The following is a 26,882-nucleotide window of genomic DNA, read 5'->3' as shown; positions in this document are numbered from 1 at the left end:
GCAGCTGTTCAGCGCCTCCTGGCGTAGGGTCCTCACCAGCAAGAACATATAGCGCGTGTAAACAAAAGAGATGGACCACAAAAGGAAACAGCAGTTCAAATATTGGGGGGGTTTCATAATAGCGCAAGTCATGCATGCATATACGCGCATTTTATTTTTACCCCAAAAATCTCCGTTCCTCCTAAGTATTTTTTTTGTATATTTCCTATTTCATAATTACACGCAGACTTCAATGACAGATATTTGCATAATGAAGTAGTTGCTTTGTGAAGTAAGAGTGCTTATGTGTGTTAATGTGTTTGATGTGCCTGTGTTTTTTACATTGCCTTGTTTTAGTTCACAGTTGGGAAACGTTCTGACAATCTTTCGGTATACGAACAGACACACTCAAAAGCCTCAACTATTCTCTTGTTTTTCACTTTATATAGCATTTGTTGCCAATAACTTGATATATATATATACATTTTCCGCATGACATCTTCTTTATGGTGTAAGAGATTTGTAACATTGATAAGATGTACAAGGTGATCATCCGTTAGAATTGCATTGTGGAACACATACGGCAGTTAAAGAAAAAACTTGTTCGTGGATGGGCGTGTCTGTGTTACGTGTGAATAGATAAGATTTGCGACCTCACTTTTTTCTCTCTCAATCCATTTTTTCTTTTCTTTTCTTTTCATTTCCTTCTTGTTTCCCCCCCTCCCCCCTTTTCTCCCCGCCAGCCTAGCATGTCATTGCTTTGCACGTCCTTGCCTTCTGCCATGGAATCACGGTCTGTGAGACTCCACCCCAAGGCCAGGGGAGTCCTGAGCTTGGATTGAGGGCCCAGAAGGAGCGGGAAGGTGTCTGTACCGTAAACATGCTGGGTCGTATGTTATCAAGACGATTATTGATTATTACCACACCGTCTTTCCTCTCCACCCGTTTATTTCTCTCTCCCTCTCTCCCTCGCTCTCCCAATTTTTTTCACGTTATTGTTCTTCATATATCGTATTTTCCTCCCTCTCTCGCGTATGTAGTATGTATACTTGTATTACGTGTGTATGCATGCATGCATGCGTACACAAAAACACCAACACGCACACATAACGATCGTCTGAGAAGATCCCCTTCAGCATCATTAAACATAACGTAGCGGTAATGCTTTGGTTACAACCTTTCATCTGTCCGGACATTCGAAGTTTGCATCGTCTCTGAATGAGAGAGAGGGAGGGGGGGGGGAGAGCGCACGAAGATCCCGATTCGAAAGCCCCATTCACTAATGGATGGGAATAGTTCTTTTCATCCAGCTGCTGCCTCCGGGCTATTTTATTCATCTCGCCTAACCCCCTCGCTAGTAGCGAAAGGGTTAACGAAGGTCGGCAGGGTGAGGGTCATGGCTGAAAGAACAAGGAAGTTTGTATTGCAGGCTTTGCAAGAAGGCTGGGGGAGGGGGAAGGGGAGGGGGGGAGGTCGGGGGCCGGGGATAGCGTCAGGATGGGGATGCTGCCACAGCGGAGAGGTCTTCTGGTGCTCTCATCTGTCTTTGGGTCTCTCCGCGTTTATTTATTTATTTATTTATTTGTTTTTTCTTATTCATCTTCTTTATCTCCTTCTCCTTATTCATCTTCTCCTTTTTCTCCGTCTTCTTCTTTTTCTTCTTCTCCTCCTCCTTCTTCTTCTTTCTCTTTTTCTTCTTTTTTCTCCTCATTCCTCTTCTTCTTCTTCTTTCTCTTTTTCTTCTTTTTCTCCTCCTCCTTCTTCTTCATCCTTTTCTTCTCGTTCTTCTTCTTCCCCTTCTCTTTCTCCTTATTTTTCTTCTTCCTGCAGTACCAGCCAATAACTGTCTTAATGATTTTAGTAATACCGTGCCTGTAATTTTGTTATGCAATTGAGCGTATTTGATTCTTGGTAATTTTGATCGTCATCGTCCCCATTAAGTTGTGCAGTTTCACTCGCATACTGGTGTCATTCCTCACTGTTTCCCTTGAGCAAAGTCCCATACAGACGCCCTTCTCATTCCAAACATCTTGTGGCAGGACCTATTGATTTGTTCCAACTATGAGTTCTGTTGACCTCGCCTTTGTCTCCACCATCAAGGAATGTCGCTTGTGGAGACAGCCGTGGGAAGGGTGATCTACGTCCTTACAACCGAAGTTGACGTTCACGAAGTAGGTTGGTAACAGGCCTTGACGAAGTCTCACGAAGTAGTCTTTGGTTTGATCCAAGTGCATACCATCGGTATTATACTGTTCTCTGAAGGTATTTGGTACTCAAGATGGCGAGACGGTTCTTCAAGTCAGGATTCAATGTCCATGTCAGTGGTTCTCTAAAGTAATACAGGGAGGGCAAAAGACTTGAAGATTTGAAACTTAATCACGATCAATGCGACAAACTCCGGTGGAGTGAGTCCATGACATGGTCCATACCAGTCCTCCGAAGGACTTTGTTGCATGATCCACTACTCTCATCCATTAAACTAGCAAGGTATGTGGATATTTCCAGGACCTCAGTGTTCTCGAGACGTGCATGGACGGACTGGACTGTGGCATCAAGTGAGCTCGCAAATACTTGAGCGTCTTGGTCCGGTGGCACTAAAGTCTCAACAGTCCCGCCGTTCTGTGCTGTGGCTGGAAGGCTGTAGTCAGGACAAACAACATCACAGCAATATACACACACGCACATACACACACACACAAACAGTGCCATCCCATCCATTGTGCATATAATCAACTCTATGTAAACTTGTACCATGTATATACTCTAAGTTTTATATTTTTAATCAGCTTTTGCATTGTATTATTGTCGGTGTACTACTGCTATTGAAATAAACATTATTATTATTATTATTATTATTATGTTATCACACACACACAAATGCACACATTGCGTGTGGGTGTCGGTGTCGGTGTGCGTGGTAACATATTTTTTTTTTCTCGACGTCTGTTTTGAATTTTCCACTTCATTCCCTAAGCCTTACTGTCAGTGTTTATTTTTTTATTTACATTTTTTTTTCTCTCTATTTCAATCAGTCCCTCCACATCTCCCTTCTCGCTTGGCTTGTCCCATTGCCAGTCCAGTCTCGGTCTGATAGTCCCTCGGCTCCCTTCATTTCGGCTCCACTGTGTCTTCCGGTGACCTTCTATCTCGCACAAAGTTTGTCATACCTGGCCTTGTCTTACGCCATGTTATATAATACGGTGTAGATTGTGGACCCGCGTGTATATATGTATATATATATATATATATATATATATATATATATATATATATATATGTGTGTGTGTGTGTGTGTGTGTGTGTGTGTGCATGTACATACGCACACACACAACATTTTCGAGCCTTCATTTATTTTGTCCAGCAATGAAGGAGACGATAACTCATCGATTCTGCAGGGAGGTTTCTCCCTGCTGAATAAAACCGTTTGGCGTCACCCAGAACAAAATTGAAGTCATTAATAGTGAATATGTCGTCAATGTCAGTGACAAGGCTGAATAATATATATATATATATGTGTGTGTGTGTGTGTGTGTGTGTGTGTGTAATTACAGCAGTCGTGACCGAAGCCGCCACTTTTGTCCTTTGTGCTCGGATTCCAAGTCAGGTGGGAGGTGATTGCGGGACACGAACGCGGGTCCGCGAAGCGCGATCGGAACCAACGCGCGACTCAGCACGAACGAGAATAAGATCTTCTGGTTTCGTGGAATTATCGTACTTCTCCTTAGAATCCGGCCGGCGCGGCGTCATTGATGTCTGCAATGAAAACAATACGACGAATTGTACACATGTGCACGATTCCACACACGCACACGCACACACGGCTCGATGGTCCAGTGGTATCGTAGGCAAGGAGTTGGATTAGTGTGTGTGTAGTCACGGCATTACGCATAGATTGGTCATGTATGAACTCTGAGCTCTCGTCCAGGAGGGAAATAGCTTTCGATTACGAGTGCAACACGTGATCCAATGCCGTGGTGAATCACACACACACACACACACACACACACACAGTGCATAAAGTGTACGTGACTTTATTCTTGGTTCTGAGAATTTTGGAGTTTATCGACCTCGCAGCTGGGAGTGGGAGTGTGTGTGTGGGTGGGGGGGGGGTCGTGGTTCCTCTCTCCTGAATGAAATCCCCCGGCGACAGATAATGAATATCTTGTGACGCCGAGCGATTTTATTCAGCCGAGGTCATCCGTGATGCGAAGTGGTTGAGATCGCCTTGGCAATCCTACAACAGGTCCGTTTACTTCGGAAAGAGAACTGACGATGTGACGTCAGGTGTGCAGTCAGCTGACCTGTTATTCAGGCCTTCGCGTGCACGGCGACCTGCTTCGCGTAGTCTGTAATCTTCGTGAATACGGACCCTTACTCACACGAAAGCAGTCGTTGGTCTGAGGTCGTGTCTTGTGCGCGCCGCGCGGAGGGTTCTTTAATAAGGGATCCTTGTGATCCGGCCGTGGGTCGTTATTAGCTGCGTTAGGCAAGTCATGGTACAAAGCCTCCCTTGCTAAAACCTCGCTGACAGCTGACTCGTTAAGTAGCCGCTAATGTTAGCTGCAAGCTAACTTACCCGGCAAGTAAGTGTCGATACTAGGATTGTTTGGAGGCAAGTAGAGGGGTAGTTTAGTAGTCGCTAGCACCAGCGGCTACTAAACTAGCCCCGTGTCAGAGGAAGTGTGTGTACTTGCCTCTCTCTTGTTGTCCGTGATTCATTGTATATTGCTTCGGAAATTGAGGCACAGTATCGGACAAATGAATCTGATACAGAGCTTGAAGTGGATACCATGTTCAACGTGGACAGCTTGAAAATTCGTTACAAATGTACACAGTTTGATGACACGAACGTTTATTCTCTTGTAGTCTTGTAAGACGAGAGGGTGATGGGTGGGAGTGGAATTGGGTGAGGGTGGGTGCAGGGGTTGTCTGGCTACCTCCCTTATGAGGTGGAAGAATCCCTTGATATATAGGTAAGTAGACGAGAGGGTGATGAATGGGATGGAATTGGGTAATCTAATAGAGGTGTTCAAGTGGATCAAAGGCTTTAACAAGGGTGATGCAAACAAGGCCATCATATTAAAACAACAGGGCAGGACTCGCGGTAATGGTTATAAACTGGTGTGTAGATAAATAGAAAGTATTATAAACGCATTAGTTACCAAATAACACCGGATATGACGTAGTGCGTTACTGTGCCAGGTAAATTTGTCCGCATGTGGATGTCATGATCTATTAGATAATGTGGGAGTCGGGTGGGGGCGTGTCCATAGTGCATGTTTATACATTTTCATATTGTGTTCTTGTGTTTAATTCACAAAAACTATTTAAAGTGGTAACCAGCCTGGCATATTGTTATTTTACTGTTTTTCCTTGTGTGGTCTGCTGTCCTCTTGGGCTGAGTTTGAAAGATTAATGATAGTAACGTTAGTCGCGCTGGCTTGGAAAGCTTCGCCTTGGGGGAGTTTCGTGAAAAGGAAAGTGGGTGTGGGGATGGGTGGGTTGGAGGATAGGGAGAGTCTTTTTTTAATTTGGGAGTGAAATATCACTCCCACGGGCTTTGTTCGAGCCCGTGGGGAAAGTAGGTAATCCCTTCTTCTTCTTTTTTTTTCTTTCTTAACGAGGCGTTCCATGCCAGACAGGCCCAATACGTCAGCATCTCAAAAACAATCTAGCTGTTTTTCTTGTGACTTGGGAGACCCAAGTACGATTACCAATGGTTGTCGTGTACTCCCAGTCACCCAGGTTGGGCAATATGGCTCTGTTTTGCAGCTAGATGCCTCCTGGTGTAACCTTGCCTACTTCTCTCTCTCTCTCTCTCTCTCTCTCTCTCTCTCTCTCTCTCTCTCTCTCTCTCTCTCTCTCTCTCTCTCTCTCTCTCCGGTAACTGCACATCGGAGAGGCTGTGTCCTTGTTCGTTTTCGCTTACGCCATTGATGCCTTCGCCTGGCTGACATCCTTCACGTATTTTCTTCTTGCGAACACACCAAACAGTTGTATTTCAGGAGGATAATGGTGTCGCCTTCCATTACGATTTAAACATTCCTTTTATACAGCCAGCATAGTACAACGGTAACGTCATTGCCTTGTGGTAACCCGTCGCACAGCCAGTGGTTCGAATCCCAGTGACATAGCTTGTTAATATCGAGTGTGTGTATGTGAGACTCGAGATGAGTTCCGAAGTTACTCGAGAGATCGTGAACCTTGGCCGGGATAGAGGAGGCGAGAACGGGAACCTCCTCCCCTTTTTTTTTTTTTTTTTTTCTCTCGTTAGCACTTTCGTCCCATTAATGTACTTTATAGAGCATTGTCCTCCTCGCCAAGTGCAGGAGATTCGTTTCAGTCACTTCCCTACTCATTGACGTTCTTTGTATGGTTCTGGGCGAGGGCCGGGTTTTTATTCATCGACGAGGCAAACTCGGGACAAAAGTGAGTCTGAGTGATCTCGAGTGAATGAAATGGGCCTCTCATTGCCGAGAGAGAGGGAGAGATAGAGAAATGGCCTGGCGGTAGAATCATCTATTAGAGCTTATATAAAAAAATAAAAATACAAAAGACTTGTTCTAAAATAAACAAACTAACATTTTGTCAATAGAGCAGTTTTTTTTAAGACGAGGACATGAAAAAATGAGAGACAATTTTTGTTTGTCCCTCGGGAAGGTCGGGACTTCATGAGGTAAAACTCCCTCAGCTGGCGTAGGGAGTGGGGGAAGGGGGCACATGGAAAGAAGGTGAGGGGTGTACACCAGGAGGCGCTGAGTAGCTGCGAACGAAACCATCACCTTTTCCCCTGTTATGCCCCATGAGGACTGTTAGGGCAGGTAACTAGTCACTGCTGGGAATATAGGGAGGAGTGCGGGATTCGAACCGAATACGAGACCAACACATGGCGCCTGCAGCGCACGCGGAGGCGCATAGGTGTAGGACAGAATGGAAAGGGAAAGTGAGGCCCGCTGCGGGAAGGATCAAGTTAATTATAGTACGTTGCTACGCTTCGGGAAGGACGGAGGTTAAGAGCTGGGAAGGGGTGGGGGTGGGGTTGCGGGTACTTGGGGGAGGAAATCGTGGGCTGGACTCCTAGGAGGAGGCGGCGATAGACTCGTTCTGGAACTGTGGTCAGGAAAGCCGGAGGGTTGAGGGTGGGTGGGCCAGCGGGTCGGGGTATGCTCTCTCTCTCTCTCTCTCTCTCTCTCTCTCTCTCTCTCTCTCTCTCTCTCTCTCTCCTCTCTCTCTCTCTCTCTCTCTCTCTCTCTCTCTCTCTCTCTCTCTCTCTCTCTCTCTCTCACACACACACACACACACACACACACACACACTCACTCTCTCTCTCTCTCTCTCTCTCTCTCTCTCTCTCACTCACTCACTTTTATGAGTGAAGTATCAACCCCACAGGCTTTGTTTGAGCCCGTGATACACGGTATTGAAAACGGTTACTCATTGTACGCGTTGGGCTCCAAGAGAGGACTGGGGATCAATGAGATACTTCGTTTTCCCCCCCCCCCCTATGCTCGTTGAGTCCCGTCTCTACCTTCTCAATGGTTAGTTCTGAACTTGATTTGTCCCGCTTGATTATTCATTCAAACTATTCAGTGAATCAAGCATCCTTTACGGAATGCAATGTTATAATGGTCTTCAAACAAGGGATTTCTAATTCCATATTGTGTGTGGGTAAAAGGGGTTGCTGTTGTCTGCCAGGCACGGTGAGCGTTGTATACAAGCTAGTTTTGTGAAAGAGTGGTTCAGTTAAACAGAGATCATCCTAACCTCTTTATCGTGATGTCGTTCCTGTCCCCCTTGAGATGACTGAAATCGGCTGATGATTGTCATAAGAAAATCGGCAAACGGCGGAGCCAAGAGGTCAAGTATGCACTGTGAAATCAACGCAAGGAAAAAAAGATAAAAAAAAAAATAGACAAGGTGAAGAAGAAAAAGAAGATGAAGAGTAAAAAAAGAAGAACAAGAAGAAGAAGAAGACTCGGGAAGAAAAAATGTGAAGAACAGGATCAGAGACGAATACAGATCACATCCGGGACGGGGAGCCGGTGCAGCTCGGGTGCGTGACTACCACCGCGGAGGGTCGGTCGGTCACGTGATCAGGAGGAATATGGTGTAGGAGGAGCGTAGACCGAGTCAAGAGAAGTACAAGAAGAAAGGAAGAGTTTGTAGGAGTGTGAGCAGAAGGCGGAGCGTAGCCCAAGACAAGAAGAATAAAGGATGGAAGATCTCCAGGAGTAGAGGACGAGGGGTACCCTAATGCAAGAGGAATAGGGATGAAAATGTTTTGTAGGAGTAGGAATAGAAGGCGGAGCTTAGCTAGAGTCGAGAGAAATACAAGAGGAAAGTACTTTGTAGGAGTAGGAGTATAGACCAAGACAAGAGGAGTACAAGGTTTGTACTTCTAGGAGTTGAAGGCGGAGCTTAGCTAGAGTCGAGAGAAATACAAGAGGAAAGTACTTTGTAGGAGTAGGAGTATAGACCAAGACAAGAGGAGTACAAGGTTTGTACTTCTAGGAGTTGAAGGCGGAGCTTACCCCAAGACAAGAAGAATACAAGATGAATTGGCTTTGTAGGAGCAGAGGGCGTAACGTATCGACTAGAGAAATGCAATGTTAAAGGGCTTTGTAGGAGTAGATGGCAAGGTGTGTACAAATCAGGCAAAGTGTAGTATAAATCCAGACAAGAGGAATGCAGCATGACAGGACTTTGCAAGCGAAGAAGGCCAAGTGTACGAATCGTATAAAAATGTAGCAGTCTGTAAAAGAGGAATACAAAATGAGAAGACTTTTGTAAGGATAAGTGTACGAATCAGATTAAATGTAACCCAAGACGAGAGAAATACAATATGAAAGGAATTTGTAGAAGAGAAGGCGTGCGAATCTGGCAACGTAGTTCAATTTTAGACATCAGGAATACAAGACGAAACATAAAAACGTAAAAATGGAAGAGACTACTTGAGACCATAAGGCCTACAGTAGTCTCTTCCCGTGGTCATTACCGCCCGGCATCCCCATCCACAAAGTTATCTAATCTTCTAAAACATCCAATAGTTTCAGCGCTCACGACATGGTTACTAAGTCTATTCCATTCGTTAACTACTCTATTGGTAAACCAGTTATTGTCTGTTACTTACTGGAAGTAAATTTGTCCATTTTAAATCCGTTACCACGAGTCCGGCCCTGTTGTCTTAATATGATTACCTTGCCTGCATCACTCTTGTTAAAATCCTTGACCCATTTGAATACCTCTATTAGATCATCCCCCACTCTTCGTCTTTCCAGAGAGTGTAAGTTAAGGTGTCTAAGCTAGTCGTCGTAGTAACGTGCGAACCTGACGAAACGTAGTTTGAATATGGAGTAGAAAACGGAATGAGAACAGCTGAGGGAAAGAGTATAAGACGGAGTATACGAATTTGATGAAAAGAAGCTCACTCGTAGACAGAAAAGTTCACAATCGAGTGAGATAATGAGAACGAGGATAGGAACACAAACGCTGAATTTTGAACTACGGCAGAGGAAGCCAGGCCCGCGGAAGGGGGTTCCCTTTCTCCCCCCCCCCTCCGATGAACGAATAAAATCGCCTTGGGGCAGATAGAATAATATATAAATGGCCCAATCAGCGGCAAAGCAGGCTGGTGGAGACGATTCGGTGTTTTTTTTTTTTTTTTAATCGCGTGGGAGAAGTTTGAGCAACACCTCTAGGTAGCCCAAGTCACGGGTCATCCTGTTAGCCTTTAGGCTAACGGGTTGGGCTTCTTCATGTGAATGACATCGCGTACCAATAGCCCTGGAGGTGTTTACGATCCCGGGCGGGTCCCCAAAGTTCAAGGGAGAATTGAGCCACGGTTTAACCCTGAAAATGATCGAGTTAGTTGGGTTGGATTTCCCCCCAGCTGATTGCCCTAAAATCCCCAGCGTGCAGAAGGGTTGAACTAAGCGCCGTCGAAGTGAGGTAAAACCAAGACTTCAATGACCAGAGACTCGTCTTTACCAGAAATAGTATTCGTAGCGGACGTAGGGCCGTGGCTCGTAAAAAAAAAAAAAAAAAAATCCGTCGTGATGGCCAGGGCAGATGGCAGTCACCAGTAACCGTTGAGTATCGAACTCAGACCTACGTAGTAGTGACGAGGTTTGATGGGAACTCATTCGACGCGCTATGACGCGCGTGTATATATAATATATATATATATATATATATATATATATATATATATATATATATATATATATATATATATATATATTTAGTTGTAGTGTACGGGTTTGGAGCAATCCTCTTTGGGTCCCGTCTCTTTCCTCAACTTGTCAAACGTTACATTGGTGTGTGTGTGTGGATGTATGTATGTATAATACAGTGTACTACTGTTTTTCTTTTCTCTGTGGTTTTTTAGTATATTTTAATAGATGTGTTGCTATATTACTCCGGTCTAATGTGGGTATATATGTATATATATATATATATATATGTGTGTGTGTGTGTGTGTGTGTGTGCGTGTGTGTGCGCGCGTGTGCATGAAGGCTGGAAACAAGATTTGAGAGAATAGAGAGCAGTGACCATATTGGTTTCCAGCTATGCACATATGAGGTACGGGGAGAGATTGTAAACATCGCTCCTTCCATCGTTGGAAGAAAGAAGAGAAAGAGGTGACATGGTAGTCGTGCTCGGTTCATTCAAGGGAAGAGATCAAACTGAGAGGCAGGAGGAGAGCGTCGCAAGGTCATGGGAATAAAATGGAGGAGAAGAAGAAGAAAAATGTGTCCAGGATATCATGAACCGCAGTTTTCCAAATCGTTGCATCAACTCCGAAAATAACTTGTTAGTTAACATAGCCCAAGCTAAACCCGTAAACGAATTCAAAATTCAGTATTGTATGATAGTTGCAAGAGAGAGAGAGAGAGAGAGAGAAAGCGAGAGAAAGATGGGACTTTGGAAACTTTGGTTATATAGCTCAATCCCCCCTCCCACTCTCTCTTTTTCTGTCTGTCTAGTCGGGCCAAGGAAGTGAAAGATTGATGGTGGTGACAGGGAAGGGTAGAAATTGAGATTGCCTATTGAGAGAAGCGGGATTGTCTATATAAAAAAAAAGAGAGAGGGAGGGAGATTGTTTTATGGTCTTATTGTCCCCGGTGTGAGCGGAAAGGAAAGTATAAAAGAAGATTCTCCGCCGTCGATCAGGAAACTGTGAACTCTCGTAAAAGTAATGCCGCTTCGTAAAATTGACTTAGTTAGGCTTAACCCTTTCGGTACGATGGGATACTTTAATGAGTTTGTTCTGGCTAAGGACAGATTATTTTATTCAGCTGAGGGAGATTCTGTCACTACAGGAGATTGATGGTCACCTGCTTGGTACAGGAGTCTGCTCCGTCTGCGGGAAATGAAGATCGTTCGTCGTCCAGGGGAATAAAGTAAATATTTCATCCGGCGGCGTTAGAGAATATATATTTACGGTGGTTGTCGTTAGTTGTGTAAAACAAAGTTCTAAACTTTGGGGTCCGATTCTGGAAGTACGCTGTACGTTTCAAGTTGTAAAAAATATATTACTTCGTACAACAAATTGAACAAATTAAGGTTTAAGAAGGAAGTAAACAAGAATGATGAACCAGCAGTGATTAATGAATGGAATAGACTTTGTAACCATATGAGTGCTGAAACAATTGGTTATTTTAAGAGAAGATTTGATAGATTTATGGGTAGCGATGGCAGGGGGTAAGGGACATGGAACTGCTTAGTGTAGACCGTATGGTCGCTTACAGTCTACGCCATTCTTATAACCAGTGTCGCCAAAATCTAACATGACGTCATGTTGATCCTCTCCGACGACCGACAGTTTGCTAAAAAGTGTACAAAATGTACACAGTATACAGAGTGTACACAGCACTGAAAATGTACACATATACACAGATATCAATTTGCCGTCGTTATGTACCTCCATTAACTAGATTTCATTGAGTCTGATGTAGTCATTGGCGTGGTGCAACATTGATACGTTTTGTGATCAGTTGATTCCTAAGTGAATTTGAACACAGAAAATAAACATTTACAAAAAAACATAGCTTTTAGATATTTCTTGAAGGGTAATTATCGAAGATACGAGGGTTTTTTTTATAATGTAATTAAGTTAACAGGCCCTGTAAATGTACAGTGAAAGACGAAACTATATTCCCAGGTTTGTCCGAAGATCGATTAAACATGGGGAAACTTTACGAGAATCTGCTACGAGACAAATAGCCCATTCTCATAATGTTTCGCCTTGTTTAATCTAACTTCAGACAAACCTAGACACAGCAAGCTGAATTTAACGGAGTACCGAAGTGTTAGGCCTAGAGCTGTAGGCCTAAAAATGGCCAAATAATCCGGAAGTGAATTGGAACTTTAATGCTCGTTTGCACGTATCGACTTTTCGCCGTGCGTCGTCCACGAAACAACGTCGTGCTCTCAAACAACCAAGAATGTCTGTGAGCGCTATCATAATTGGTCGTGGATGTGACATATGAAAGCATCCATAGACACTTGTGGATAATTGAGAGCACGACGTCGTGTCGTTAACGGCGCACGACGAAATGCCAATGCATGCGAAAGGAACGTAAGATGTCATTAGTTACTGTGACACCACTCGCAACATCCGCCGACAAGAATAGATGATGAAAAGAGAGAGGCAGTGAAGCTGACCAGATTATAGACATGATCACCTCCACTCTTCTTGATAATATAAAGTTGAAAATGCATAAAACGGAAGAATACCAGACAGTAGAGGAAGCAGATTTTAGTAGCGCCTTGATTAGCCTTTTGCGTGCAAACAAAAGTATCAATATTAACAGAAGATGATGTGTAGCTCGCGCTATTATTTCCGCTTGCGTACTAAGTAAGACCTAGGCATCCTCTCCGGCCAACAACATGAATAGAAAATAAATTATTATTATTATTGTTGTTACTCTTTTGGTGGTGGGATATTTGGGATGGAAATGAAGGGGAACCACACGAATGTTGAAAAATCATGAAGGGAGGTTAGGGCGAGGCGGATGCAGACATAATGATAGTCTCGGGCAGCAGTGTATGTAATTGGTCATTGTGGAAGGATGCCTCTCACTGTTACTGGGACAGACAGTTCGACATCGTGTTAGCCATACCTACCCCGGATAAGAGCGTTTATATTACCCCATAGTAAAGGAACAACTCTTCACAGTATGAATGAAAGTCTGTAACTGGAAGTATGAAATATTTGTACTTCCTCTACATAACATAATAGTTATGAGACCATCTCTGTGATATATCGGCGGGGAAAACATCAAGTTTTGATCGAAGTAGACAAACCAGAATCGCTTTTAATCCTCATAAATTGAAGTAACAATGACGGCAAGGCGCCAAAAAAAGCAGGGCGACGTATCGTTTTACATATGTATGGGGTTTGATATGCAAAACCCGGTATACAAGGGAAGTAGCCAGCCAATGCATGATACTTCACTCAAAAAACCACCCGTCCCCTACTTCCCTCGCAATGTATGTCAGTTCCATGTGGATGAAGAGTCATCCTTGTCCATCCACAAGATGAAAGGGAAGTGCGTGACGGGTGGGAGTGAAATCAGAGTAAAAAAGAAATAAACGAAATAAAAATATGAATTATGAAATACAACAAATAAATAAATATGTAACTGTAAGGAAGGGAGTACATTGCGTGGGAAGCGAGAAACTACTGGATATTTTTGGCCGATGTTTGGGTCGCCTCTGCCTGGCCCGTGATGTCAGGAACCAACGCAAGAAGCACGCAGCTGGTCCCGGGAATCGAACTCACGACCACCTGCTCATGAGTTCGACACTGCATTCACTGGGCTACCGCATTACCCAGTGTATGATGTATATGTTAACAATACTATTGCCTCGAAATGTGGATCCATTAATAGATAACTTCAGAAAGTTGAAATTGTTGAATATTTTTAAGTTTTCGTGGAACGGCAATCAAATCGTGGTCAAAAACTATTCTTGTGATGGGACGATGCCAACATTTTTTTCTAGATTCCGATACGAGTCCCGATACTGCCGTACACTTCCGATTCCGATACCTACAATGATTATGATTCATGGTTATTTCCAGGCACTGCAATTGGTTTGGAAAACAAATACTTTAAGAACAGAGTAGATTTATTAACCATTTATCGGAACCGGAAGTTTAGAGCAGTATTGGGGCTTGTGTCGGAATGTATCTCTCTCTCTCTCTCTCTCTCTCTCTCTCTCTCTCTCTCTCTCTCTTCCTATAGGGGCCACTCACCTTTAGAGCACCTACGGTAAGGAAAGGGTTTAGCTAATAACGGATGCGTGTCATTTGTTGTTGTTGTTATTATTGTTGTTCTCTAATAGTGCCTGTCATGTTCTTCTAAGCACATCGCAAAATAAGAGTTTACATTCTAGCCTGAGGGAGTTTCGTCACAGATATTGCCAGATGGTTCCAAATTTTTAGATTTAATCGAATTCCGATTGTCGCCATTTTTTCCCTTTATGGGAGTGTGCGTTTTACTAAAAAATAAAATATTGCAGTGATCGGTGTAATTTCAATTCCCAAACCACCCCTTGCCAAGTAAAGATTAATAAATTGTTTTTTAAACTTCATATTCTTTAGACATTACTAAAGCCTTGAGATTGCCAGCACACACGTTTTCAAGGACGTCATTTAATACTTCATCATGAAAACTGACGGTTAGTGCGACAGACACATAATAAATATGATTAGATTGGCAAATGATTTAGACATTTATTCTCACTATGATCAGTCTCCCCAGGAATGCAGTCCCTTTTTTCCCCCGCCCCTGTCCACCTTGGATTGGTATGTGAAGGACAGGTCAACCCGTAGAGGTATTGATTGACCTCACTCATCGGCCAACACCTGCCCTTGACCCGACCCGACTTAACCTTGGCCGAGTCGAAAATGCAGCATATTTTTTGTTATTAGAACATGACGAACGATAGGACGGTCATTGGGAAATTAGTTTTTATGAAAAGATTTTAAGAACTAAGATCCAAGAAGAGAAAAAGGACTAGATCTGAGGAACATTGTTTACATGGTGAGGGCGCGCGAAGTTTGGCAACGTGGCTTGCATGCCTTCCCACACAAAAACAGACTCGATAAAATGTTTCCAATTTGTGTTTTCTATTTAATATCCTACCTCTTCGGAAGTGATGGTGATAGATGTTGCCATGCCTGTTCCTCGTTCTGATATCTGCAGAAAGCGTATAGTCAAAGTGTTCTTTAGACACCTGCGCGATTGCCAAGAGAAGAACAGATTCTCGAGGTCGTTGTGTGCTGCCACAGGTTGTTGTTAACGGACACTCTTGGCCAGTGTCTCGTCTTACTCCAGGTGTGTCAAGGGTGCTGAATCCTTGGAGAACTGGTTGCAAGGTTGCAGGAACCGCCTACAGGTGCAATGACCGTGGATAGGTGGCCGTGACGATAGTCGAAGATGTGGCAGACCGAGTTTAGGTGTGTCTGCGCGCACGCGAGAAGAGGGATTTAGAAGTGTTTGAGGTCTTGACCTGAGGAAACGAGGCACAAAGTCGAAGCACCAGCAGGAGCTACAGCGTGCTCGCGGCTGCAGCTGTCCTTCTGCTGAGTGTCGACGCGACTGAGATCACCGCAAGACTGAGGACTCACGGGGTTTACAGTCGTCGTCTATCCCCAAGCATCCTTCAAAGTGGCCGCTCGGCATGGCTGGAGGCGGGGCTTATCTTTCTGGGGGCGTGCCTTGGGAGCAGCAGACGGGCACTGACGCAACGCAGCACCGGAATTCCCCCACACCCCAACACCCTATATACGAGAGGAAAGGTGAGGAGCCGGTAATACCCACTCCACTTTTTTCTGGATAAGTATGAGCAACGGACGGCTTGGTGTATGGTACAAATACATAATCAGCTGTCGGTATTATTCCCACCGGATGGACACTGGACACATTCACCCCCCACCCCCATCCCCGTTTTCTCACCAAAGTCGTCCCGTTGGCAGCTTGCGTCATTATTTTCTCCCCTCGGCGGAGTCTGTCTTGGCGTGGTTCTCTGGGTAACTTATCGGTAAATATCGTAATTTGATCATGATTCATTCATCCAGGTTGGTGAATCATCTTCACCCTAATTCACCTTTTCGTTGGATTGTATTTTATTATTATTATTATTATCGTCATTATTATGAGTAGACCTTTTTAGTTATTTCATGCATTTTTTTCAGTACTTCGTGGGTGCATCGTAACAATTATTATTATGTGCATAGTTTTCAATTTATTTTAATTTCTGGACTTTTCCATTACTTGGTGGACTCCATTTTGTTATTATTATTAATATTATTATTACTATTATTATCATTGTCACTATATTATGTAGCGAAGAATAGTATTTGATTTATTGTACAATTTTCATTATTGCTATTATTTTCATTATTACCATTATTATTATTACTATTGTTTTTACCACTATTATTAATAATAATATCGCATATTACTGTGATTCACTGTATAATTTTTGACCGATATAATTTCATTATTGTAATTATTATTATTATTACCATTACTATTATTACTGTAATCATTGTTACTATTATTGTTATTATTATTAGTAATATCGCATATTAGTATTTTATTTACGGTATAATTTTAGCACTTATGATAAATATTATTTCATTATTATTATTACTTATTATTTTCATCCCTACCTTTACTTCATGACGTTAAATCTCGCCACTTTTCGTCTGTTATGAGTTTCACCTCTACTTCCCCTCCCTCCCTCCCTCCCTCCCTCCCTCCCTCCCTCCATTTCACTCTTCCTATTTTTCCAACTCATTGCCTCGACTTTCCTTTTCTGGTCCCGTTTTCTGTGAGCGCTGAAACAATAGGTTTTGAGAGATGAGGTAATTTTATGGATAGGGATAACAGATGGTAAGGGACATGGAATTGTGTTGGCCGTATGGTCACTTGCTGTCTCCTCCATTCTTCTGTTCTTTGTTCCTCGACCGACCTCGTTTCAGTCCCAACACTTTGGGCAAAGGTGACTGCTTCGGTCGCCAGCTGAGCGGCCCATGGTGTGTATGCCAGTGCCATCCCGGGCACGTCATGAACTTAATCGGTATCCTTTAACCAGTTAGTGGCCTCCTGTCTGCATCAGGTTGTGGGTCAGGACAGCATGAGCGATCGAGACCCTCTTTTCCACCCCCTTTCCCCCTTCCCCCTTTTCGCCCTTCCCCCCTTTTCGCCCTTCCCCCCTTTTCGCCCTTCCCCCCTTTCGCCCTTCCCCCATTCCCCCTTTCCTCCTTCCCCCCTTCCCCCTTCCCCCTCCCCCTTCGCCCTTCCCCCTCCCCCTTCGCCCTTCCCCCTCCCCCTTCCCCCTCCCCCTTCCCCTTCCCCCTCCCCCTTCCTTCGCCCTTCCCCCTCCCCCTTCCTTCGCCCTTCCCCCTCCCCCTTCCTTCGCCCTTTCCCCTCCCCCTTCCTTCGCCCTTTCCCCTCCCCCTTCCTTCGCCCTTCCCCCTCCCCCTTCCTTCGCCCTTCCCCCTTCCTTCGCCCTTTCCCCTCCCCCTTCCTTCGCCCTTTCCCCGCCCCCTTCCTTCGCCCTTTCCCTCCCCCTTCCTTCGCCCTTTCCCCTCCCCCTTCCTTCGCCCTTTCCCCTCCCCCTTCCTTCGCCCTTTCCCCTCCCCCTTCCTTCGCCCTTTCCCCTCCCCCTTCCTTCGCCCTTTCCCCTCCCCTTCCCCCTCCCCCTTCCTTCGCCCTTCCCCCTTCCTTCGCCCTTCCCCCTTCCCCCTTCCCCCTCCCCTTCCTTCGCCCTTTCCACCTTCCCCCTTCCTTCGCCCTTTCCACCTTCCCCCTTCCTTCGCCCTTTCCACCTTCCCCCTTCCTTCGCCCTTTCCACCTTCCCCCTTCCTTCGCCCTTTCCACCTTCCCCCTTCCTTCGCCCTTTCCACCTTCCCCTTCCTTCGCCCTTTCCACCTTCCCCCTTCCTTCGCCCTTTCCACCTTCCCCCTTCCTTCGCCCTTTCCACCTTCCCCCTTCCTTCGCCCTTTCCACCTTCCCCCTTCCTTCGCCCTTTCCACCTTCCCCCTTCCCCCTTTCCACCTTCCCCCTTCCCCCATCCCCCACCATTTCCACCTTCCCCCATCCTTCGCCCTTTCCACCTTCCCCCATCCTTCGCCCTTTCCACCTTCCCCCATCCTTCGCCCTTTCCCCCTTCCCCCCTTCCCCCCTTCCCCCATCCTTTCTCAGTCGCATAGCTGGAGACCCCCCCCCCCCCGCTGCCATTTAACCGGACTTGTGATCCCCTTGCCACCCAAAGGGGGGGGGGAGGGGGCTGAATGGCACTGAAATGAATGAAATCGCCTGGAGGGGTCGATGAGGACGATACCGTGCCCCCCTCCTTCCCCCTTTTTTTATTTTATTATTTATTTGATTTATTTCTACTAATGTGTTTTCTTGTGTTTCTATGCCACTACTTCGGTAGCAAAAACGCTCAAATGCTACTAAAACTAGCTTAAGTTCATAAGATAAATTGTCCGTTTATTTTAAGATGTTATATGTGCTTGCGTAGTTTCATGGTTGCTATCGGAAACATGTTGATGTATTATGTGATCTATAGATACTCTCGTATCCCGCTGGGGGGGTGGCCAAAGTTGAATAAACTTTTTTTCAAAAATTTCCGTGGACGGGGGTATGCTACGAAAAAAAATGGAATCGTCGTGCGGCAGCCGGACAAGAAGGAATAAGAATCTTCACCGTTGTTAACCACTTAACACTATTTTACGATTTGTCCCTTAATTCCTCTCAGTCTTCAGGCGATTATAATCATCTGAGAGGCGGAGGAGAATCCCCCTCGTCTTCTGCATGGAAGGGTCCTTAGTAAACAAGGCCATCACGACCTATTGGTCACGAATCTCTCGGCTGCAGACAAAGGAAGGAGACTTGATGGTCTTACACCGCGTGACCAACCCCATCAGTGCGGTGGTATTCACCATAGACGAGCCCGTGACACGCCGCTTAGTGATTTTATTACGTGGCCGAACGCCAGGGTCCGGTCCGGAAGGGCCTTCGCTGGGGACGGGACCCCTCGGGTGTATGGAATCGTCAGGGTCTTGAGAAACCAGGAGACCCTTATCGTAAGGGGCGTCGCGGTGTTAAGATTATGCATGTGGCCTTTTGCCAGTCATCGTGATGTTCACGCAGAGGAAAGTTTATACTGAACATAACGGCTTCGTCACCCGGACGAGGAGGAGGAGGTGGGGTAGGTAGGTGTCACTCGGAATCGAGTCGGGGGTCGGTGTTTGGCGGGGTGGGGATGTCACGGAGATGAATAAAATTGCCTGGTGTCATCCAGATCGCGAGGAAAAAGGCTCTCTCTCTCTCTCTCTCTATATATATATATATATATATATATATATAATTGTGTGTATGTATATATGTGTATATAAATTGTGTATACTATGTATATATATATATATGTATATGTGTATACTATGTGTGTATATATGTATATATATTCATGTATATGTATGTATTACATGTGTGTGTGTGAATATGTGTATATATGTGGTGCGAGAGGTAAATGCAAGTGAACGGGATTGGAGATGGTTAGAGGAAAGTGAGATATAATCCAGTTGTTTGCTGACGACACTGCTTATAGCAGGATCAGAGGAGGGACTGGACTGAGGAAGCTAGTGACAGTTTGGGAGAGTGTGCGAAAGAAGGAATTTGAAGATAAATGTGGGTAAAAATAAGGTGATGATATACAAGGAAGGACGGGAGAGAACAGAAGATAGGAGTGGAGAATGGTTGTGTATGGATGATGCTGTGATGCATGAAAGGGAGTGGGTGGGGGATGGAGGGTGAGGGAGTATGTGTGAGAAATAAATTGACGCAGCCCGAAGGGATTTTCCCCCGTCTTCTCCATTTCTGCATGAGGAGGACGGAGAGAGGGGTCACCGATTTAATGAAGCGGCCTTGCTGTGGATGTGCTCCGTCTTACGACACTGATTCTTACCCAGGGTAGTGAGTGAGATGCAGGTATAACCCATCATCCAGGAGGAACCAAGAAGAGGGGGAGGAAGGGGGTGGAATGGGTGGGACTGGTTTATATGCCTTAGTTTTTAACCACCTCTCTTGTGAGAAAAAAAAAGCCATTTGGTATATGTATGCATGTGTATATGTGTATATATATATACATATAGATATGTATATATATATATATACATGTGTTATATGTATATATATGTGATATATATATAATGTGTGTGTGTGTATACAGTGATACCTTGAGATACGATCGCCCTAACTTACGAAAAAAATTGAGATAGTATGTAGTATTTTTTTTTTAAGTTACGCCCTAACATACGACGAATTTTTTGAGATACGTTGTGATGCGCGATGATTTGAAACGCCAGCTGTAGGTGGCAGACTGTTCGCTCGGCTCCCGACGATTCCCGACGCTTCAGTTCGTGTGTTGTCTTCTCATTTACATCTTCGCAGTTTGTTCGTCGTGTTTGTGCCTGTTTTGTGTATTATTATTTGTATTGTGCATAACCATTGGTCCCAAAGGTAAGGAGAAGGAGAGTGAAAAGAAAAAAAATATATATATCTTAATGGAGGTAAAATATGAAATAATCGCAAAAAATGAGCGTGGTATGCGAGTGTGTGACTTGGCCAAAGAATATGGACGCAGTGACCGGCCTATCTTGCCCTTCTCCCACTTGCGACATTATGCAGCATTTGTTGTCCTGTCTGTTCTCTAATTTCCCTAATGTGCCTTCGTCTCCATTCTCCCGATTCCGCATCATACACTGGGCCCAGAATTCTTCTAATAGTGGTGTTTTCAAAGACTTCAAGTTTTCTTTTTCTTTGGTCAATGTCCAAGTCTCACAACCATATAACACTGTTGGTCTAATTACTATGTTGTATGTTCTCATTTTTGTTTTGCTAACCTTTCTGCTTCTCATGATGGTAGAGAGAGCATGGTAGTATATGTTTCCTGCGGCAATCCTTTCATTTATTTCAATGTCCATCTCATTTCTTTCAGTTACAAGGGCTCCTAAATATTTGAATTTGTCTGTGTATATATATATATATATATATATATATATATATATATATATATATATATGTATAATGGGCACACGCTTTTCTATCAGTTCGTTTATCTCGTTTCTTCTTTTTCCTCCGTTACTGTGCTTCTTGTACACCGAGGCGATCTTCTTTGGTCATCTTCGATTGGGGGAAAAAAAACCTGCCCTCGCTCCTGCTGGAAAACGAGGGGGATCCCCGGCCGGGAAGTTATTGGGTGTTCGAACGCCCTCAGCCTTGACGTCATAAGTCAGCTTCTTCCTCTTGCCCTTCACCGATGTCCGATGGTGTCGACGGGACGCCATGTCGTCCTCAGACGGTCAACGGTGTTACCATGGGCTTGAGTCGTAGTTATGTAGGAAAAAAATAATTTATTTTGCTCCGGTGTGTGTATACACACACACACACACATACATATATATATATATATATATATATATATATATATATATGTATATATATATATATATGGTATGGTATTAGCCCAATGGAGAGTGTCGATATCTTTTAGTGTAGGCCTACTGTTCATACGAGCGCCTTTTAATTTTATTCAGTTGGAAAATTATCTACTCGTGAGAATTAATACCCGTGAGGAGTCCACGACAAGAGGCGCTGAATTGCACCTGAGGTCCTTACCATTAATTTTTGGATCCGAATACGGGCCATCGTCCTGTGAAGTATGGCTGAAATCAACCCGCCATTCGGTACATAGAGGGGAAGGGGAGAAATGGTGTGTTTAACATTGATTTTACCTCATTAACATTAAGGACCCGAGTTCGATTCCCACCGATGACTGTCGCTTGCCAAGTGATGTCTGCCCACGTGCAGGGCGACGGTACGAGCGTCGAAGTGGCGTCTCGCCAGGTCGTGCCTGAAATCCCAAAATATAACGTCGTGACGTCATGTCAATGACGAAATGGGATAGACTGCTAACTTAGACGCATTTATTAATATTTATTAATTTAATCTATAAAATCACACACACACACACACACACTCGACGGCGCAGTGTTAGCGATTGCGGCCGCCACTACGGCGGTCCGGGTTCGAATCCCACCCAGGGCTGAAATAATTTCAGCATCGCTGCGCTGCGAGTCGTTACTTCAACTCTCGTGGGCGGGGAATTGGATGTGTGTGTGCGTATAAGCTCACAGCATTACCCATAGATCGCTCATATATTAGCTCTGAGCTTTCTTCCGGGAGGGAAATATTTGTCGATCACGAGTCCAACACGTGATCCAAGACCATGGTGAGTCACACGCACCATTTTTGCTTCCCTTATGTGGGAGCAAAGTCAGAAGGCCCGACTCCCATCCACCACCCACTGTTCCCCCTCATATCTTAGCTCCTCCTGGATGAAGGGTTATCCCTATCTCCTGCACGTTCCCCTGGGTCAGAAGCAATGTGTAGTGTGTACTGTATGCGTGTGTTTTATTTTGTTGAGTCAGACCGATAAATGATTTATCTGGACGTGTTCCATTGAAGAGGGAAGGCCCGGCTTTCGTTTTCCAGTGTCATTTATTTTATTTATTTATCTATTTATTTATATATTTTTTCAAATTGTAGTAATAGTACACAAGATCATGAATTAATATTTTTTTCCATCGCCATTTGGGGTTTACAGTTTCGAGATTGGAACCATCATCTTCATTTTCTTCTTATTGTATTTTATTTATATTTTGGTGAATTGGTTTTGATGATATATAGGTACTCTAATACAGATTGGAGGATTTCTTGGTCTCTGGTTTTCCTCCGACATAAATTTAATTTTCTGGTATCCATGAAATAAGATTTTGCTTTCATCTGTGAAATGAGGTTTTGACTTTCGTCAGTCGCTCACTGCTGTTCCGGTGCGTTGGACGGGCACTGCATTTGCCTCTTGTGTAACCTACACGCGCGGGCGAGACCCGTATGTGAGCTACTCGCTTCACTCATTTTAATGCAAGACATTTTCACATACACACACACACACACACACACACACACACACACACACACACACACACACACACACACACATGCGCGCAAGGCTCAAAAGTGTATCGGTACCACTTCCGACCGCGAATTCAGCCTTCCGAGTTCGAGTCCCGCCCGGGTCTGAATGTTTTAGCATTGCTGCTGCACAGCGTGTCGGCACTCCATATCCGGCGGGAAAGCGTTGGGATGTGTGTGTGTGTGTGTGAGAGAGAGAGAGAGAGAGAAGAGAGAGAGAGAGAGAGAGAGAAAGAGGTCACAGTATTACCCATATATCGGGCCAAGTTTAACCTCTGGGATCTCTTCCGAGAGGGTAATAACTGTTGATCACGGTCCTGACACGTCAACCTAGACCATGATGAATTTCACGCGCGCGCGCGCGCACACACACATACACACACACACACACATATATATATATATATATATATATATATATATATATATATATATATATATATATATGTGTACTGTGTATAATTTTTATAGAAAAAAATGAGTTCTCCATGCCAAGAAAAGCCCAGAGGAAAAAATATTATGCGATTTATATTAAAAAAAAAAAATGATAATAATAATAAATAATTTCAATGTGCACGCAGACTTGAAAAAGAAAAATATGTTTGGGATTTCAGAGAAGCTTTCATCCGCACGAGTTTTCAAATAATGGAAGTGCAAAGAATAACCCGCACACAAAAAAAATATAATTTGGGAAATCTTGTTCTTTGTGGTTGGTGGTCGTGTACCAATAAATAACAAAAACACTGTATTTCTTTGTTAAAATTCCCCTGAAGCGTGTGTGTGCGTGCGTGCGCGCGCGCACGCGTTGTACTAAAATACACTTCCGTAGAAATGTTCGTTAAATCTGATCCCTTTATGCCAAAGTAAAATTTTACTATTTTTCGTACGATTATCCAGATGGAAACAAAAAATCACAAGTATCTGTATACAGCACACCGACGCGACCAATTGCATGAAACCGATCGCAGCCGATGGCTATAATCTGAAAATAGTATTCCCTGTGCAGTATGGACATGAACATATATTTTTCCTGTACTTGTTATTTCAGAAATTACAGGTACTTGATTGCAAGTGGGCAACCGTACAGAGAATACTGCTTCCACAGAGTGTAGGCGTCCGTTGTGATCGGTTTCATGCAACTGGTTGCGTCGGTGTGCGAGCTGCCTAATACTTTAGATTGTCGCACGTGGGAGGGAGGCGCTGAGTAGCTGCGGCCGAAGCCGTCACCTTGGCCTTGCGCTTAGGGACTGTTGGGGCAGGTAACTAAATCACTTCTGGAAATCGGAGAGGATTGCAGGACTCGAACCCACAGCTAAGCGAATGCGAGGCCAGCACGCTTTAATTAATGTAGCTTCTAACGGGGAATCCCGTCGAAGAACGGGGCGATTCTAAAATTGGAAATCTTTTAAAGTGTCGGCATACAAGGCATTTCTCGCTAGCATGCTGCTTGCTTTTGCTATTTCGTTTGAGTAGAAACAACTTCGGTTATTTTTTGTTTTTCAAATTCCCAAATGTCAAATTACTCTTGCATCATATAGTAAGATGCTGAATGAAGAACGAAGAGAATTTAAACCTATGCGAATGTTAGACATTATTAAGATGTTCTTTCGGAAGTTTAGAATATTGTAACTAGGTCGTTTCTACTCAGACGAAGTAGCAAAAGTGAGTAGCATGCTAGCCTAGTGTGACGTCGAGTAAAACAAAGCTTTTCGCAAAAGACGAGGGCAGTTGGAATACAATTGGAAGTCTTTAGATTTAGGTGGAGGAAAACACTGAATATCTGGCAACAAGTTAATTTGTTTATTGTTAATATTATTATTGTTTTTGTTGTTGTTGTAGTTGTTATTGTTATTGGTATATGAATTGCATATTGTTATTAGAGGGAGGGAAGAGGGTGGAAGGGAGTAGAATGTGATAGGGATGGAATGGGTGAGAGTGGATTTTATGCCTTTGTTTTTTGGCTACCTCCCTTGTAAGGGGGAAAAATCTTTTGGTATATGTATGTATGTATTACTATTGTTACTACTACTATTGTTATTATTATCATTGTTGCTGTGAATGGACCCCCCACATGTTTCCATAAACGTAGACGGGAATATACGGTCAATAGAGCGAAATAGATTTTGACCCAAAAAACTAAAACAGAATTACTACGACCATGTCGGACTATGTTGATTTATGTGGCATTGAAACACGACACAAAAATGGCAGGACCGGCTTGTTTAAAAAAAAAAAAAAAAATCTTCACTGGTTTGTTAGCGGCTGGTTTAAACTTAGGTATGCTGAGACATTTTATATTGCTGTCAAAGCAAACCACGAACGAACAGAAGTGGGCAGGAAACACCGTTGGTGTGTGTGTGTGTGTGTTTTCTATTTCTCTCTCTCTCTCTTCTCTCTCTCTGCTCCTCTCTCTCTCTTCTCTCTCTCTCTCTCTCTCTCTCTCTCTCTCTCTCTCTCTCTGTCTCTCTCGTAGCTGGTACCCGCCCATACCTCAGCCTTGCCCGCTGGTACTAGCTTGCACGTGACCTTACCATACTGGAAAATAATACAGTTAGCACAAGCCCTGGTCTTCAGGAAGGCACGTGTAAGCCCGAAACATGATCCTAGGGTAGAGAAGATTTGACCCTATCTCGTCCTGTACACAACCCATGACTACGACAACGACTAAGGGCGCACAGTATTTCATAACGCCAAAAACGAGATCTATGAAAAATTGTCAAAATGAAACTGACAGGCTCGTAACGGAGCGTACGAGCGGCAGCCATGGATCGAATGACTCGTTCAAATATCAGCTGACGAGTCCAACGTTCTTCCAAGTTCATTGCATTCCTGCACAAACAATTCGCCGCGGGAAGAGGTCACTGTGCGTAATTAAATGACAAATATTCGGTCGGCGATTAATCGATATGTGTGTGTGTGTATGGATATACATGTGTGTGTGGGTGCGTGCGTGTGTATATATGTATACATACAAATACACACACACACACAACCACGAACAAACACACACACACACACACACACGTGTGTGTGTGCGCGTGTACAAAGTGGTGTGGAAGACATTTCGTTTGCTCCGAGAGAGAAAAACCGCGAGACACGAGGAGTATTGGATTTCCGGTGGCAAAGCAGAGTGGTTAACCAAGTGGCCAGTGTGCTACTCTCTCCCTCTCCCTCCCCCTCCCCCTCTCCCTCCCTCTCCCTCCCCCTCTCCCTCCCCCTCTCCCTCCCGCTCTCCCTCCCTCTCCCCATTCTCTCCCTCTCTCCCCCTTCTCTCCCCCTTCTCTCCCTCCCTCTCCCCCTTCTCTCCCTCCCGCTCTCCCTCCCTCTCCCCATTCTCTCCTCTCTCCCCCTCCCTCTCCCCCTCCCTCTCTCCCCCTCCCTCTCTCCCCCTCCCTCTCTCTCTTCCCCCCCTCTCTCTCCCCCCTCTCTCCTCCCCCTCTCTCTCCTCCCTCTCTCTCCTCCCCCTCTCTCTCTCCCCCTCCCTCTCTCTCCTCCCCCTCTCTCTCTTTCCCCCCTCTCTCTCCTCCCCCCCTCTCTCTCTCTCTCCCCACTCTCTCCCTCTCCCCACTCTCTCCCTCTTTCTTTCTTTCTTTTCCATTCTTTCTCATACGTGGTCGTCTCCAGCTAGCACGATGGGGCTCAAAGACCTGGATGGTGCAGGCTGGTGTTCAGGACACGGACGCGCGCACACACACACACACACACACACACACACACACACACACACACACACATTTTCCAAATCTCACTCTCTCTCTCTCTCTCTCTCTCTCTGTGTTTGTGTGTGTGTCTGTCTGTCTGTCTCTTCAAATTCCTGACCACAACAGTGTGACCTCTTCGAGTCCT

At 44.6% G+C, this 26,882-nt stretch overlaps 2 protein-coding genes across 3 annotated transcripts in view; one reads left to right on the top strand and one right to left on the bottom strand.

The window, feature by feature from the left end:
- LOC143032408 (uncharacterized) overlaps positions 1-15,650 on the bottom strand; it is a 52,247-nt gene extending 36,597 nt beyond the window's left edge. Inside the window, exon 1 of the mRNA XM_076197145.1 lies at positions 15,132-15,650. Coding sequence (XP_076053260.1) covers positions 15,132-15,164 — 33 coding nt within the window. The 5' untranslated portion in view covers positions 15,165-15,650. The remainder of the gene's footprint in view (positions 1-15,131) is intronic.
- The window catches only part of nudC (nuclear distribution C, dynein complex regulator), a 374,850-nt gene that overhangs the window by 63,075 nt on the left and 284,893 nt on the right, over positions 1-26,882 (top strand). The window lies entirely within an intron of this gene.

This window comes from Oratosquilla oratoria, chromosome 13 (genome assembly GCF_046742065.1).
Source record: "Oratosquilla oratoria isolate Oo_2021 chromosome 13, ASM4674206v1, whole genome shotgun sequence".
In the NCBI taxonomy this organism is placed as follows: domain Eukaryota; kingdom Metazoa; phylum Arthropoda; class Malacostraca; order Stomatopoda; family Squillidae; genus Oratosquilla; species Oratosquilla oratoria.
The sequence above is the reverse complement of the archived record's forward strand: the minus strand, read 5'-3'. Positions and strand labels throughout refer to the sequence as shown.